The sequence below is a fragment of the Bos indicus x Bos taurus genome, chromosome 3, assembly GCF_003369695.1.
Source record: "Bos indicus x Bos taurus breed Angus x Brahman F1 hybrid chromosome 3, Bos_hybrid_MaternalHap_v2.0, whole genome shotgun sequence".
Lineage (NCBI taxonomy): Eukaryota > Metazoa > Chordata > Mammalia > Artiodactyla > Bovidae > Bos > Bos indicus x Bos taurus.
In genome coordinates this window covers 30358604-30376244 of record NC_040078.1, presented here as the reverse complement: position 1 = coordinate 30376244, position 17641 = coordinate 30358604, and the positions used below count along the sequence as shown (strand labels likewise).

Below are 17641 nucleotides of genomic sequence, written 5' to 3'. Positions count from 1 at the left end.
TGGGGTCGCTAAGAGTCGGACACGACTGAGTGACTTCCCTTTCGCTTTTCACTTTCACGCATTGGAGAAGGAAATGGCAACCCACTCCAGTGTTCTTGCCTGGAGAATCCCAGGGACAGCAGAGCCTGGTGGGCTGCCGTCTATGGGGTCGCACAGAGTCGGACACGACTGAAGCGACTTAGCAGCAGCAACAGCAGCAAAAAGTGTTACACAATGTATTGCAAATAAGTAATGCAAATGATGGATAGAAACTTTAATTTGGAGTAGCATTATGTTTCATGCCATAATACAGTCTTATTTATACTAAAAGATATTTGCCCAATATCTCCAGCCTTGCCTTTTGTTGTCCAGTTGCTAAGTTGTGTCCGTCTCTTTGCTACCCCATGGACTGCAGCACCCTAGACCTCCCTGTCCCTCACCATCTCCCAGAGTTCACCAGAGTTCATATCCATTGAATCAGTGATGATGCCATTCAACTATCTCATCTTCTGTCATCCCTTTCTCCTGTCTTCAGTCTTTCCCAGCATCAGGGTCTTTTCGAATGAGTTGCTCTTCACATCAGGTGGCCAAAGTATTGGAGCTTCAGCATCAATCCTTCCGTCGAATATTCAAGGTTGATTTCATTTAGGATTGACAGTTCAACCAAAAAAGCAAAAGTGCTTCCAGGAAGCACTTATTTGTAAAGGAGCTTCTATAGTCTCACACACATCTATCTCATTTACTCCTGTTTCAGACAGTTCTAAGACGCACTGGGTTTTCTAGCCTGTGATAGTTGATAAGAATCAACAAATTAGAAAAAAATGCAAGTAGTACTGTTAGAGACAGGAAGACTGACAATTCCAGGAAAGGATAGCTTTGTATACAGCCGTTAGTGGTAAACGAAAAGTAAACCTAAAAGCAGACAGCATTTCGAGTTGTTTTGGAATCTTTGTCTTTAGTGTACTCCAAGAGCCCTTAAGGCTGATTGAACATCAGCCTGTTAAATCATAGTGCTACAATTTACCAAAATGATAATCCTGAGTTTTATTTTTAAAAATAAATTATCCTGGATACACTCTAATTAGCAAAACAGGGATTTCCATTTACAGAAAAAAAAAGTGAATTATACTGAATAAATACATAAAGCATTGGCATACCCAAACTATTGGACTTAATATATATTGTTACTATCTTATAACTTTTGCAAAGAGCCCCTTTATCAGAAATTTTATTATTGTTGAAGTTCACAGTTCAGAACTATTAGTGCTACATATTCTGAAAAACAAAAAATACTGATGATGGCTCAAAAATGTACATATATGACTGGACAGAAGAAAACTCCAGTGTCTCCAGTGCTACAGGACTTCTTTGCAATTAGTTTGCAGAACTTGATTCTCCTCAGACTGTTGTGATTGCTCTGCACATCCTATAAATTATTTACACCCTGATGATGCTAAATGGCTGCATTAATGGCACCTCTGGCTCCACATGATATCAAGAACTTAAATAATTCATCTTTTATTACAGCTGCATCCCAGTAGATTAGCATGAGTGAGAGCTGAGTATAACACTGAGCTAAGGCCTTTGCTCAGGTCTTTATTCTCCAAATATCATATCAGTAAATATTCAGATATTAGTGCTGTTAAAAAATAAAGATTATTGACTGTTAGAAAGCTAGACTCTTTAGGTTATGTTTATGAGGCATTAAATTGCTTCACCTATTTAAGTGCATTTTAAGGATACTTCAAGAGGAAAATCTTCGAAAGACAGTTCTCCATTTTAGGACTTTCACTTAAAAAACAAACTAGCATTAGTTTTACTGAATTAAATGAAATTAATGACTGGCTATTGGCAACAATAGTGAGAGAGACCTTAATTTTGAAAACTATTCAAATTGTTAAGGGTTTTTATATCTGATATTTGAAGTCTTCAAATTTGTCTTCTGTGGGCTTTATGGAGTACTTAAAAAAAAAAGAAGGAAGGCATGCTTATGGAGAGCAAGTGTGTGTGTGTATATGTATGTGTGCATGCATGCACACACACCTCCATATGCCTGTGGGTGTGCTAAGTTGCTTCACTCGTGTCCGACCCTTTGCAATCCCATAGACTATATAGCCCATCAGGCTCCTTTGTCCATGGGATTCTCCAGGCTGGAGAATGGTTACCATGTTCTGCTCCAGGGGATCTTCCCAACTCAGGGATCAAACCTGCATCTACTTATGTCTCTTGCATTGGCAGGTGGGCATTTGCCACTATGACCACCTGGGAAGCCCCTTCACATGCCCATGTAACATTAAATGCCAGAGTGAAATTAAGATATAAAAAAGCTAATTTACACCTTTTCCATGAAGGCTAGTAGCTGAGTTGATGTTGGATTCATGTTTACTCTTTTGAAGTGACTCCACAGAGTACTATACATGCTGCTTTTGAAAAAGACAAAAAGATTACTAAAGTTGACAGTGGTTGTAACCTTAGCACTTGCACAGTACCTGGCATATGGTTCAGTAAACGCTTATTGCATAAATATCTGATGATCAGATCAGTCCGTATAATTGTAGTTACAAACCTGGTATTTTGATAGAGCAGCTATATGATTTATATGATTTATGGCACCCCACTCCAGTACTCTTGCCTGGAGAATCCCATGGATGGAGGAGCCTGGTAGGCTATAGTCCATGGGGTTGCTAAGAGTCAGACACGACTGAGCGATTTCACTTTCACTTTTCCCTCTCATGCATTGGAGAGGGAAATGGCAACCCACTCCAGTGTTCTTACCTGGAGACTCCCAGGGACAGAAGAGCCTGTTGGGCTGCCGTCTGTGGGGTTGCACAGAGTCGGACACGACTGACGCGACTTAGCAGCAGCAGTATATAATTTATACTAGTTGCTTTATATGATAGTACTACTTCGGGGAGTGAATTTCAGTTTGCTGTATTTTTTAATCTGTACTATGTGGATTTGTGGCAGAAAAGTCCAGAGAGCCTCATTATATGGGGTTCTATGAGCCGTATATTCTTAAGACAGCATTAGTCTGTAGAGAGGCTCCAGAGTTTTTCAGGTATCTTTTGCGTTCCACTGAAAATCCTTAGAAGTTCTTCAAACATACAGAGAAAATTATTCTTTACTCCAGTCAAGACACTGGACAGTTTTCGCTGATACTGAATACATAGTGGTTTATACTATATATAAGTTGAGTTTCATTTGATTGCTTTAGATTTCTTTAATAATGGTTTTCTTTAAAACTGATTGTCTGATCATCATTGACATCCATGAGAGAACTGTAGGGGATAGTACAGCCAAAAGTTATAATGTCAAGGAGATTAGGGTTTGGAAAGGCATTAGAGGCACTGATTAAAATGAAAGCCCTTAATCTGTAAAAGGAAAAAAACCTAATTTCCAGAAAGCATGAAATATAAAATTAAATCATACTGTGGTAGCCTACTATACAGATGATGTTAGCTCTCTGTTTGCCAGACCAGCCACCTTGAAGCAGAATATGGAGTATCTAACTTAAATTAGAACAGTTGAATTTCTCCTTCAGTTGAAGCACCACAATAAATAAATATCTTTTCGCTTGTATTAATATGAAATTCTGTGTTTATTGTTCAGTAACAAGTGTGAATTGGATGAAAGTGTCTGCATAAGGGCAGCAAGAGACACACAGATGTAAACAACAGACTCTGTGGGAGAAGGCTAGGATGGGATGATTTGAGACAATAGCACTGAAACATGTATATTACCATATATAAAATAGATGACCAGTGCAAGTTTGATGTGTGAAGCAGGGAACCCAAAGCCAATGCTCTAGGACAACCCAGAGGGAGAGGGTGAGGAGACAGGCGGAAGAGGGGTTCAGGATGGGGGAACACATGAATACCCATGGCTGATTCATGTCGATGTATGGCAAAAACCATCACAATATTGTGAAGTAATTATTCTCCAATTAAAATTAAATAAAAGAAAGTGCATATAAGATTTTTATGTGGAGTGAATTCATATTTTTATTTCTTAACATTTTCTAGCACATCCCTCCATTCATGAGTGTCTTTGAGCTGATATCTGGTGCCACGTATCTTAGAATATAGATTTTAGAACTGTATGAAAAAGGCTTTAAAACTATGTGAAAAAGTGATGGTTGGATCTAGCCTTAATTACATTATGGTGTAAATTAGGCTCTTACATGAAAGTGGCTAGGTTTTACAGATGCACAGACAGGAATCTAGCTGAGAACAAATTGTTCTGCTGTGATAGAGACATCGTTCAAACTGCATGCATCTGTCAGCTGCCCATGGTGGCACAGTGAGATAAAGTGATCTGTAATGTGTCTCTAGTGTGTCCCATTGCTAGCCATATTGTAATGTATAATACATCTCTTGGGCAGACAGCTTGTGTGGGCTGGATTCCATCTCAGCCTTGAAAAGATGCCAGAAAGCATCAAGGTGAATTTTTAAGCCTATTTAAATATTTAGACTCATGACTAAATATCAGTGAAATCTCTGCTGTATCTGATTGAAGTGAGATGGAATTTCAAGAATACAAGAAGTGAGATGGAATTTCAAGATTACAACTTCCTCACTTATTAGCTGTGTGACCTTGGATTGCCAAATTATTCATTTCTCCATCTGTTTCTGTGTTGGGAAAGTGAGGATTGTAAAAGTATTTGCCTCATAAGGTTGTTGTATGGATTTAGACAGTTAATATGTATAAAGTGCATAGAAGAGTGCATGGCAGTTTAATAAATGTTAGCTGTTGCTGCCACTACTATCATCATCATTAAGGTAACTTGGAGTGAGATGAATTCCCCTTCTCTGAAGCTAGATTCCCCCCCCCCCCCTTTTTTTTTTAAGGAAGACTGCATCTCTATCAGGGATGTGGTCAACCTCAATTCTAAAATAGAAACTCACTGTCTTGACTTGTGAAATCCAGTCCATCTGCAAGTTTATCTATAATTAAAGTGTAATACATATGTGAAGTTTATATTACTTTAGAAGTATGTATTTTTATTCTTTAAAATGTGTATTTCTTTCAGAAGTATATAGAATAAGAATATAGTTCATTATAATAAAAAAGTATAATCACTAGAAGGGATGAAGAAACCATATCACTGAAATGATCTACAAGATGTATTGTTAAGTGAAAAAGGCAAGAGGCAAAATAATGTGTAAATTATTCTACCATTTGTATAAAATTTTTCTGGTATATCTGACAGGCTATAAAAAAATGGTATTAATATATTTTTCACTTGATGTTGGGGAGGAAGGTTGAATGACTGGAGAAGAGTGTGGGAGACTTGTTACTGTGCATCCTTTTATAACTTCTTGATTGTTGAACCACTTGAATGTATTTCCTAGTGAGTAAAAACAAAAATTAAAAAGCCCTCAATAAAACTGAAAAAGCTGTTTTGAAATCTAGATGAATTTTTATTCATCCTTTGTAAACACTTTTTTATCTGTGCTACTCAGATTCATGTTTGGTAGTGCTTTTAGATTCCTATTTTAGTTTCATTGTTTTTTCTTTCCTTTAAGTGTGATTCCCAACATTAACCTAAGAATGGTCTTTTGTCCTCCATTTAGGGATTTGAGTCATAATCGGTTGTCTAACTGGAACATCAGCTTGGAGTCTCAAACATTACAAGAAGTGTAAGTTATTTTTATTTACTTAAATTTACATTAAATTCTTTGAGGTGATTTGTTGAATTAGGAATTACAGAATATTCAGTCCAAAAATGTCACCAAAAGAAATTTGAAGGAAAGAAAACCTTAGATTAAAATATGTTTAAAAACCTAAACTTATGTTTAGCTTTGTTACTATCACAAACTCTTTGGGTATTATGCCATTGAGTTGATGATTTCAAGTTGTAAACTACATAGCAATACTGTTCTACTTCCAAGGGCCCTAAAGTAAGATTTCTCCCCTCTTTAGAGTGATGAGTGTGTGTGTATATATATATATATTTTGCTAGAGTTTTAGCCTTAAAACTCTCTGTTGTGTAAATTTATTTATCTTTTACCCTTTGACTTGTCTGAGGTGGAAGTGTCATGTCTGAAGTAAATTTATATGAAATACAATATTTTTGGTATCATGTGAAGTATGTTGTTTAATGTAATTCAATATTCTACTTCACTGACATTTTTCCTTTAGTACTGAAATGTATTATTACTTAGTTTTTGGAGAGGATTTTCTAAAATATTATTAATGTAGTTATTGCATTGTGATATTCTCAGAGGCACAACTGTTTACCTCTATACTAAACACCCCCCAGAATCTCAGATGAGTTTTTCTTTTGAATATTTTTGTGACAGAGGGTACTTTGAGCTCTCATTGTCTCTGCATTCTCTTCTTCCTTGCCTCAAATTGACCACCTCTAATCTGCTGTAGACTGAATGAACAATTAACAAGTTTATTAGCTGCAAGAGTAGGCCCTGAGGAAAGGAAAATGCTCAGTGGGAAGTGCATGAGCTTTATTATATATTGCATGGACTTCGTTACTTCATTTGGTTGATTGGAGGCATTTTACTCCTGGCTTCTTTTCTGTATTCTAGATTGTTGAGGTTGCTGTATTCTAGATTGAAAACCAGGTTGGTGAAATGTGATTGCATTAGATTTGCTACTAAAACAACTGAGATAATCTGTTAGGTCTGTGGTCTCAAACAGCTTTCCCTAACTTGGAGTAACTTAAAAAAAATTGGTGTGTGTATATTTTAAAACTGTATTTAATAACTTACATAACTATTGAAAGAACCTTGCTGGGAATTAAAAATACATACTGTTGCAAAATATTTCCCAACCTTTCAAATGTTGGTATCAAATTATAGTTCTATACTAGGAAAACTTGTTAATTAAAATTTCTAATTTCTCAGTAGAATACATTTAGTCTGACTCATTCTCGGTCATAGGCTTTTTTTCCAAATGTGGTGTCTATTCTAAAGAATATGTATTAGCTAGAAACTAGAACTCGAGAGGTAACATTTCCCTCACTAAATTTTTAAATCTATTTTTCCTCCTATCCAGGAAAATGAATTATAATGAACTAACAGAAATCCCGTATTTTGGAGAACCAACTTCTAATATTACTCTCCTCTCATTGTAAGTAAATAAGATGTCAGGTCTTCTACTTAAATTGTGAATAGTACACGGTTTTTTAATTTTTGTTTTAGGGATCCTTGTTGTTAACCGTAGTTATTTTTGTGCTCTAGGGTGGATCCCTGGCAATAGCTTCAATGTAATCTTTGTTTTGTAGAGTTCATAATATAATCCCAGAAATAAATGCAGAAGTGTTCCAGTTTTACCCTGCTCTCGAGACTTTAGATCTCAGCTCAAATCAAATATCAGAAATCAAGACATCTTCATTTCCTCGCATGCAACTTAAGTATCTGTAAGTAAAATAAGAGTTTCAACTAGATTTACTTTGAAGTGCATGTTTATTATTCATTGGTACCCAGATATGTCTGTTGTTTATTGTGATTTTGCTTGTATGAAACAAACTTAGGTTAGATTTTTTTGTTTTTTTCCGTGCCCTTGAAGAAAGAGTACCCTATTTACAGAAAATATTAAGTATCCAGGGCAGGTTTTGAGATTTAATTGTGGATTGTGTTTTACTAACAGTTTTGTAAAAGATAAATGGTAGTGGTCTGTTAAATAGGCGCTTACTCTGTGTGATGATGATGATAATTAGTATGTATGCTGGTGTTTTACAGTTTACAAAACATGTTCACACTGTTTCAGCCCAAATGAAGTAGGTATTACCCTTGTTTTGTGTTGAAGAAGCACAAAAGCAGTTACATGATTTGTAAAGTTGTTTACAGTTGCTAAGTGGTAGAACTGGGACTCAGTCATAGACTTGGGGCGGCTTTCTGGTGGTAGAATGTTTATTTAGTTTCATTAAATTTTTTTTGTCGTTACCTTGTTCATTTTAGGAATTTGAGTAATAATAGGATAACCGTCTTGGAGGCTGGTTGCTTTGACAATTTGTCAAGTTCCTTATTAGTGGTGAAGTTAAACAGGAACAGAATTAGCATGATTCCACCCAAGATCTTCAAGCTACCTCACCTCCAGTTCTTGTGAGTAACTGAATAGATCGATTATAAGAAGATCGTTTTTTTCTTACAGTGTCTGTTTGTATTTATTATTATTAGGGCAAATCAGCAAACCGGTTTTCTGACTGTAAAACAATTTTTTTAAAGGGAACTTAAAAGAAACAGGATTAAAGTTGTGGAGGGCCTCACATTCCAAGGGCTTGACTCCTTAAGATCTTTGAAAATGCAACGGAATGGAATTAGCAAACTTAAGGATGGAGCTTTTTTTGGCTTGGATAACATGGAAGAATTGTAAGTACTGTGAACTAGAATAGGAGATTGTTAGGAAAGGAGTCTTGGACTTTTCAGTGCTAAACAGCTAGGATAGTAACTTTAATTATAACAAAGTATTTTAGCTTTTACGTGAAATAAGTTAAACTTTAAGCTTTGTTATCTAACCAGTATTTTTGTTATCATTTTTCCAAACATTTCATCTAAAATGTGTATATTCCCTTAATGTTTGGTAGGTGAAAATTATCAGAATTTATCTAGAACCAGGTATACTATATCTTTTGGTGAGTTTGTTTTATAGATACATTTTAGACAGTCTCACCACTTTCTTGCACTAAATCTAAAGTAACATTTATGAAAAGAATTTGTTCACTTGGGTTGAGCAAAAGTGTATGGCTCTCTGTTCAAGCATTAATGAAGATTTTGGAATCTCCCATTGCAGTGCCTTGTTTAAAACATATTTCCTCCTTTCTCAAATTCTGCAGAGAACTAGAGCATAATAACCTTACAGAAGTGAACAAGGGGTGGTTGTACGGCTTGCGAATGTTACAGCAGCTCTATGTGAGCCAGAATGCTGTTGAAAGAATCAGCCCTGATGCGTGGGAGTTCTGCCAAAGACTGTCTGAACTGTGAGTGTGGGATGGGATTTCAGTGGGGGCTGTGAGACTAGAGCAGATTGAGTAAGTCATTCCCATGGCTAGTAATGAGATCTAATATCCCTTTTTATTAGAAGTTTGAAAGCCCTAAATCTATCATGTAAGTAGAGTAAGAATATGAAAGTTGAACTGAAAGAGAGTGAATTCTTTACCTTGTTTACCATGTTTCCTGTGTTTAGTGATTTGTCCTATAACCAGTTGACCCGTCTGGATGAATCTGCCTTTGTGGGTCTGAGCTTACTGGAGAGATTGAATTTAGGGGACAACAGAGTCACTCACATTGCTGATGGTGTATTTAGGTTTCTTTCCAATCTACAAACACTGTAAGTACATCTGTCCTTTTGGGGTTTTTTTTGCTGACTTTTTTTTTAAAGCAGTGAAGCAAAATAACTAATGAATCTACAAATTTATGTATGTTAATATTTGCAGTTCTTCTCTCCTATGTCGTGGGGCAAGAGAGTCTTGCTTATCTCTATCCCTGTACATAAATTTTACTTATCTCTAGTGATTTCAGCTTGTACTTGAATTCTGAGTTAACTAAACAACAGAGCATCTCTTACTGTGGAATAATACACAGTTGCTAGTGTCAAGAACGCACATTTTCTTACTCTTCTGACCTTCTGCTAATAGTAGTATTCCAGAACTACCGCTTCCCATTCAGAAGAATGCAGGATATGTTATGGGAACATTTCTGGCAGGAGACCTGCTACTGTTAACAATTTGCTGCATGATTTTGGACAGAAAAAACTAACATTTATTAATGATCTGATATGGGTTAAGGGCTTTCAGAGTATTAGGATATTACTGGTCTTTTCCATATTGGGGGACTGAAGTTCAGAGAGATTAAAATGATTTATTTAAAGTCATATCCCTTGTAAATGTTTGGGCCAGGATTAGAACCCAGGTCTTTTTTATACTAAAGCTCGTGTGATTTTTTTACTTTACTGCCAGACAAATGGAATCACTTAACCTTTCCTGGGTGTTATTTTTTTCTTTATCTTTTTGTTCAGTGAAGGATGGCCATAGGATTAGATAGTTGGAAAAGGCAATTTCAACTCTGTGGTTCTGTAAGTTGAATGTTTTATCTTTATCATGGAATATAATTGAATGAAGAGATATTTTAATGAGATACAGTAATCTCAAACATAGAGCATAATAAAGTAAGAGTAATTAGTAGAATTTGTAGATTGTTAAGGTTCTTCAAGAACCTTAGGGGACTCTCTGGTCATCAGGTTTAGTTGATAAATGGACTTAAAAAAGAGGCAAGTTCCAAACCTGGGGACCTAACCATCAGTGACAAAGCATGATGATTTTGTGAAGGCGTCTGTGGGTGCACAAGTATGTGTTTGATTTTTTTTTTAACTTAATGAAATAGTCCTCCTTTAGATTTGACCTTGAAAAATTAAAAATGCTTATTTTTTCTACATTATCAGAGGTTAAATTAGATCAGTGCAATCTCAGGAATTTATTTCTTTAGGAATTTATATTAGAAGCAGCTGTAGCCTTTTGGCAGTGCATGGGATGGCAGACAGGTTCTTTTAGTACAGCACTGATTATTACTTTTAGTATTAAAGCTTAGGAAAGTAATTGCAGCAGTAATAACTAATGCTACAAAGATAGTTAAGGCAGAATTAGGAACAGATCTGAAATATTCTGGCTTTGGATCAATGCTCTTGTCAGAGTAGATATACTTGTTACTCACTTTGGTGAGTGAGTTCTGCGGAGGAATGCAGAGTGCTGCAGAGTTGAGCCATCAGTTGTTTATTCTTTGGTAAAATAAGAAGATCTTTTGTAGCTTTCACTTCAAGTAAAGACATAGCTAAATGGGAAGAGTGATCTATCTCTTTACTGTTATTCACATAACTTTACATATGTCTTACAAAGCAAAAAGCTTTGTGCTTTGTTCTGAGATGACTTAAGGAACAAAAGTGACTAAATATCTTTGACTGGATTTCTTCCATGAGGACAAGGTGCAGTGCAGTTGTACCTTCTGAGAATGGAAGAATGAATTTTTAAAAGACTCATATTTTTTCTTTTAAAGAAAGCAGAGTGATCACTCTAGCACATGGGTATATCATTGTTACTTCCCAGGGGTCGTGTTTAATTGCTTTTGAGCTGTGAAGCTCTCTATTGACATTAGTTTTTGTCAGGTTTGAGGTTTCAGGGGAAGGTGTGGGTCACCCCAAATCCCATCAGTCTGAAATCAGATTGGTAAGCCATACACCTTGCATCTTGAATTCCTCCTGCTTTTTGTAGGTCCTTGATTAATTTCTAATAAACTAACACAGTTACAGGCTATTAACTAGGAAGATTAATACTCTTAGGGGGTTGCTTAATGTATTTATCAAGGTTGGCTTAATTCTTAGCTTATGAGAATTAGCGCTTACATGCTTATCTCAGTATTTTTCAAAAAGAGGAATGTTTATCATAAATAACCTTTAATATAAGGGTCAAAATTAGCATTCAGGATGATGCCTGATGGTGTGATGGTCATGCTGACTAAAATAATCTGTTTATCCTTGACATTTTTGCAGAAACTTAAGAAACAATGAAATTTCATGGGCCATAGAAGATGCTAGTGAAGCCTTTGCTGGACTCACAAGTCTCACTAAATTGTATGTATTTTTCACATTTATGTATGTTTACAAAGGTCAAGAATCAGTTGTAAATGTGATTGGATTGTATCTATTTGCTATGGCTAGAAAGTCAGCCTTCTGACTCATCCACTAAAGGAAGAAGCTTTGTTGTTTATTAAGGTTTTGTGTTTTGGTTTGTTTTTCTTTCTTTCTCTCGTGTGTGTGTGTGTGTGTGGTGGGGCACTTTCTTCTCTGAAAGAGCATTGCTAAGGTCACTTAAAGAGAAGTTATTTGTGGAACTAAAATTTCAATTTAAGTAAAAGAAATGCACTGAAACCACAATTGAACCAGTGATCTTTTTAATCATGTGAGATTTATGAGTAATTTAACCAACAAAAGAGAATTCTCTCAAGTGAGATTTTAGATCTCCCATTAACAGTGTCTCCAAGGCTTCACACTTGCCTGAATTTCTTTGACTGAATGATCTTTTGCTGAGAAGGGAGAAACTGGGAATATGATCCAGTTTATTATTGAAAACCACAAGTGTTATCTGTGGTCAGGATAGTTGTTTACAGGTACCTCACTGAGTACCAACATATTAATAGATGCCTTTATTCTATGCTTTGCATTAGTTGATAATAAAGATTCACAACTTTCTTAAAAATGCATGTTAAGTTTATTTTCACTTTTTATAGGTAAATGTTTATTTTAATGAACTTAATTTTGTTTAGTGGAGAGCTTTATTAGAAAGGTTTGTTTGTATTTCAGAATCTTACAAGGAAATCAGATTAAGTCAGTTACAAAGAAAGCATTCATTGGTCTTGAGTCCCTTGAGCATCTGTGAGTATTTATCATTCATTTTGATTAGTATATAAATAATCTTTGCTATTAGCAGAGGTTTTCATGACCATTTAAAGTGTTTATATAACTTAATTATAGAAGTGGTGACTGGGAATGTTTCATTTCTCTTCATTTCAGAGATTTGAACAACAATGCTATAATGTCTATCCAAGAAAATGCTTTTTCCCAGACTCGCTTGAAAGAATTGTAAGTAACTTAAGTCTTTTTTTGTCACTAATTAGATAGTTATCCATGCTTGTTGTGTATGTGTGATGAATGTGACCCAGATATTTCCCAAAGCACACAGTTCAGGCAGGAAAAAAGAAAGTGGTAACATTCAGTTATTTTGGTGGTTGGATGTAATTTAAAAATAACTCAACATTGAAAAGCCCAGTGTGTGTGGCTCCAAGACCTTCTGTTTCTTTTCCTATGCTGCTGATGCTTATAGTTAAAAGAGACCTTAGCGCTACTCCTTATGCTTTCTGTTTATCCTTCTGTTCCTTTTTTATTCCTTTCTTCCTTTTTGGACTGTTGGAGACATGTGTTCCCTTGGGGTGGGTTACAGTTAAGATATTACATAATTTTTTGGAGGTGATCTGAAGGCAATGGCAACCCACTCCAGTACTCTTGCCTGGAAAATCCCATGGGTGGAGGAGCCTGGTGGGCTGCAGTCCATGGGATCGCTAAGAGTCAGACACAACTGAGCGATTTCACTTTCACGCATTGGAGAAAGAAATGGCAACCCACTCCAGTGTTCTTGCCTGGAGAATCCCAGGGACGGGGGATCCTGGTGGGCTGCAGTCTCTGGGGTCGCACAGAGTCGGACATGACTGAAGTGACTTAGCAGCAGCAGCAGCATAGCACTTTCATTTTAACGGTCAGAGAGGATGTCTGTAATCTATTCAAACTACTAAAATGTTCCAAAACTATTGAATAGTTATGATAGAAAAATACATATCATTTTAACCATTTTTTATTCATGATTTTTAAACAATTATTCTTATTTCCTAGGGGGGTATTTCCCAGGGGAAGGGTGGTTAGTCGGGAACTGCTATTAATTTTAAGCTCTGGTGATTTGAATATTTAGCCACTGGTGAGAATCAATGGGGTATATCAACTTATCTACCTCAAAGGGAAGTCTGTGGATTCAGAATGGATTCATGACGAGATAAGGACAGAAATTCAGAACACACGGTTTTAGAAACTTTAAGAACAATTTGACATTACTATGATACTTTTGTTGAATTTTATAAAAGTATTGATCAAAACAGATTGAGAATTTAAAAAACTGGTCCTTCTCCACATATAGTTTGCAATACACTGGAAGTATGTGAGTTCAAGCTGTCTAGGTTTGGATTCTTGTTCCGTTCTTTATTACTATGTATTTAGTCTGAGACTCAATTTCCCTTCTCAGAATGGGAATAGCACTGTCCTCAGGGTTGTGTGAGGATAAAATGAGATAATTTGTTTGTTTGAGAAATATTTATTGTCATTTGGTATGTAGGATACTGTTCTAAATGCTAAAAATGCAGTAGTGAACAAGACAAAGCCTCTGTCCTCACAGCATGTTGCAGTGAATTCTAAAGGGAAATAAATTGTGAACAAGTAGGCATATGATGTCTCATCAGGTAATGTTCTGAAGAAAAAACTGGGTCAAAGGTGGTACAGAGTGACAGGGGTTGTTATTTGAAATAGTAAGGGAAGGCTTTTCTGAAGATAACAGCCTTAGAGCCAGGCCCTTAGTGAGATGACATGGCAAGCCATTTTATACTGGGTGAGGGGCTGTCTAGGCACAGGGAAGAGCAGGTGAAAAGATCCAGAGGTAGAAACTTGCTTTTTGTGCTTGAAAAATGGCAGACACACTGGTGTGGCTGGAAGACAAGAGCGAGGGGAAACGTGGTAGGAAATGAGGCAAAGAGTTAAGCTGACCTGACCATGTAGGGCCTAATAGGCCGTGAATAGTTAGGATTCCCCCCACAAATGCTTTAGAAAGCTTTTGAGAAGATGTTTGACGCAGAGCTTGGCACACAGAGATGAATAAGATAACAGCAAAAGTTAAAATATGGAGATCATTTTTTGTTACTTTCTGCCAGATTTTTAAAGTGGCTTTTTTTTTTTGTTTTTGGTCTCTTGACATATTTTGAGTTATTTCTCTTAAGGCTTACTTGAAAAGGCACAACTTACTGCATAACAGTATATCAGTATTACCAGTTTTTGGTTGTGATAATCTGAGGGCCAGCAAGAAAGTTTTAATTCTAAAGAGAACTCTGTTTTAAATATAATTTATATAGTAGGTGAAAGCAAATACTGTAGTTTCATTCTTAAGAGAGTAATTTGGTAATTTTGTGAGTTGGTTTGAATAGGCTGCTAATGCAGGAATTCTAATACTGATTTTTTTTACTGAGAAGTTTTAGTTGCTCTTAAATTTAAGTCATGATTATAATACTGAGTTCGACATCACCATTTGTTAAAATATCTCTTGATACTTTTTTGTATCCTTCACAGTGCTTTGCGAAAATTTTGAGGGGAGATGGGAGAGTCAAATATAAATTAAAAATTGTTTTGCATTAAAGTTACATAATCATGGTAGAAAATTTGATAATTAAACCAAGGGAGAGAAAGACCCTGAATCCTCAGTACTCCAAAGACAACCACTGTTAGTATTTGACGTATATCTCTCCATATACTTGTGGAGAGAACACAGGGTGTACTCCGTTGGTGAGACAGGGTTCATTAGCTTGTGAAGAGTGGAAAGATGCAAAAGAAGTAGAAGTGAAGTGAACTACTGTGGATTCTGTAGTATCTGTGGCCAGGCACTGTGCTAAATGCTTTATTCAAAACAATCTTTGAGGTAGGCACTGTCAATCCCATTTTTCAGAAAAAGAAACTGAGATTTTGGAGGCATTCAGTATCTTGCCTAAGATAAGTAGTGAAATTAGGATATGAGTCCAGGTTTCATGCGCCAACTTACATTATACCTAAGAAAGCATAAATCAGACTGTATTATTCCTTTGTTCTTTACTTTCCAGCGTATTCCAGCACATGTAGGAAAAGAACAACTTAGCTTCTTTCCTAAGTTTATAAAGCACTTGTATGGCCTGGTCCTTCTTGCCCAGCTCTTGGAGCTCATTCCCATCCTTGTCCCTCACTTTCTGTGCTCTGCCGTCAGCGACCCCCTTTCTTTTCCTGGAGCTTTTCCTGGTAGATGCTTTTCCAAAGCATTGGCCTCAAAGTGTTGTGCAGTTTCCTCCATTTGTGACACACTTACCCCAGATCACGTGATTTGCTTTCTTTCTCTGACTGCTTTATCTAAACTCATAGCTGCTGTCTCTAAAGTGGTAGCTGCTTTCCTTCTGTCTCTGCCCAGCTTTGTTTCTCCTTGATAGGACTTAACTTTGTAACTCTACTTTGCATTTGTTTGTTTATTACTTGAGTCTAAATATGCAAGCTTTGTGAGGGCGATAGTGCCACAGCCTAGGACAGTGCCTGGCATATAGTAGTCTCAAATATTTCTCTGTGAATGAATGCATATAGCATAAGAATTCTTAAATGCAGAAGGTAGTCTTTGGCCTGCTTACTTAAAATTGCCCTTAATAAACTGTGGCTTTTGGGGTACCCTTAAAGACTGTTTGAAACTTCTTTGGAATCAGATCTTAGGTATTTTTATACCGAACTGTAAAACTACTTGAGGATTTTAGAGATGCACACAAAGCAGGTTATAATATTGTCAAAATCACTTGCTTTCCCTAGTTCCAAGGGGATGGGACATTTAAGGGTGATTAAAAGAAAACACTGACTTTTCAAATGTATTTTATAGGCCTATTATGACCACAAACCATTTTTCAGTGGTTCTTAGTTTAAATTGTAGTACATGTTGCCACAGGGCTGAAATGTTTTTAATCTTGATGAAATAATTTGAGAATAATTATGCCCTCTCCACAACAAAGTTGTCTCTTTGTTCTAATATATATAGTAAGCTCTTCCCCAAATTTCTTTGGGAAAATTTTTAAACCTCAAAAATTTAAAGGAAGGCACAGTGAACATCGATATTCTGTTTACCTGGATTCATCAATTCAGAACTATTTGCTAAGTCTGTTACATATTTTTCTCTCTCCCTCCTTCCTTCCTTTTCCCTCCCTTTCTCTCTGTCCCTCTCCTTCTTTCCGCACACACTCATATACATATATATATTATTACTTTGTTTAACCAGTTGAAAGTAAGCTACAGACATATGACATTTTACTCCTAAAATATCTTAGCATGTATTTCCTATGTAAGGTTATTTTCTTGCATAACCACAATACTATTATCACACCTAATGAAATTAACTTTGATAAAATAATATCTAATATGCAGTCGATGCTTAGATTTCCCCAGTGTCCAAAAAAATGTCCTTTGTAGATATATTTTCTGAATGAAGTTTCTCACTCTACATTTGATTGTAATGACTCTTTAGTTTCCTTTAGACTAAAAATAGATCCCTTACCCTTATTCCCCAACACCTTTTGTTAGCGTCTTTCATCACGCTGTCATATTTCAGGAAACAGTTGACCGCTTGAATTTGTTTTCTTATGGTTAGAGTCAGGTTAGGCATTTTTTTGGCAAGAAAAGTGAATAGATATGTAGTAAGCTTAAATGCTGGAGAAACTTGGAATGAAAAATAAAGAGCATTTATTTTCCTCTTTATTTCTACAGGATTCTGAACACAAATAGTTTGCTTTGTGACTGCCATTTGAAGTGGTTGCTTCAGTGGCTGGTTGATAATAACTTTCAACATTCTGTGAATGTAAGCTGTGCACACCCTGAATGGCTTGCAGGGCAAAGCATCCTGAATGTGGATCTGAAAGATTTTGTCTGTGGTTTGTATTTTTGTTTTAAATTTTGTATCTTATTCCTTACTGTCTTAACAACAGAATTAAAAAAATTTAAAGTAGAATACTTTCCCACTAGCCTGTTTCCATTTCTTTACTTTTTTCACTAATATTGTAATTGTAGCTTAAATTTTGTGTTCTTTGACTTAATATAACTTAGGAAGTCTTTTTTCCTCTGTGTATTCTTAAACAATCATTTAAAATAATGTCAGTATAATAGCGTCTTTGTGAATGTAAGCCTTTTCTTTTTAGGGGATTGTTAGCCGTAGAATAAATATCTAGTAAGATTCCTGCATCAAAAAGTATGAGTTTGTTTGTCTATGAATTCATTCAGAAGTATGATTTTATATTTAGTAGATCTTGAAAAAGCACTCCCAGGCGTTTGCAAACAGAGAGCACTGGTTTATGTGGTC

The 17641-nt window shown here is 36.0% G+C and overlaps 1 protein-coding gene across 12 annotated transcripts in view; it reads left to right on the top strand.

Annotated features, from left to right (window-relative positions):
- Positions 1-17641, top strand: part of LRIG2 (leucine rich repeats and immunoglobulin like domains 2) — a 66453-nt gene that overhangs the window by 34242 nt on the left and 14570 nt on the right. For 11 of the 12 annotated variants that reach the window (XM_027536124.1, XM_027536123.1, XM_027536122.1 and 8 more), the window contains 11 exons: positions 5553-5618; positions 6991-7065; positions 7220-7354; positions 7896-8039; positions 8163-8306; positions 8771-8914; positions 9121-9264; positions 11476-11556; positions 12286-12357; positions 12496-12564; positions 17053-17216. In XM_027536124.1, the coding sequence (XP_027391925.1) occupies positions 5553-5618; positions 6991-7065; positions 7220-7354; positions 7896-8039; positions 8163-8306; positions 8771-8914; positions 9121-9264; positions 11476-11556; positions 12286-12357; positions 12496-12564; positions 17053-17216 (1238 nt within the window). Of the gene's footprint in view, positions 1-5552; positions 5619-6990; positions 7066-7175; positions 7355-7895; positions 8040-8162; positions 8307-8770; positions 8915-9120; positions 9265-11475; positions 11557-12285; positions 12358-12495; positions 12565-17052; positions 17217-17641 lie in introns of those variants that run through there. The other variant, XM_027536132.1, reaches the window with a different exon arrangement.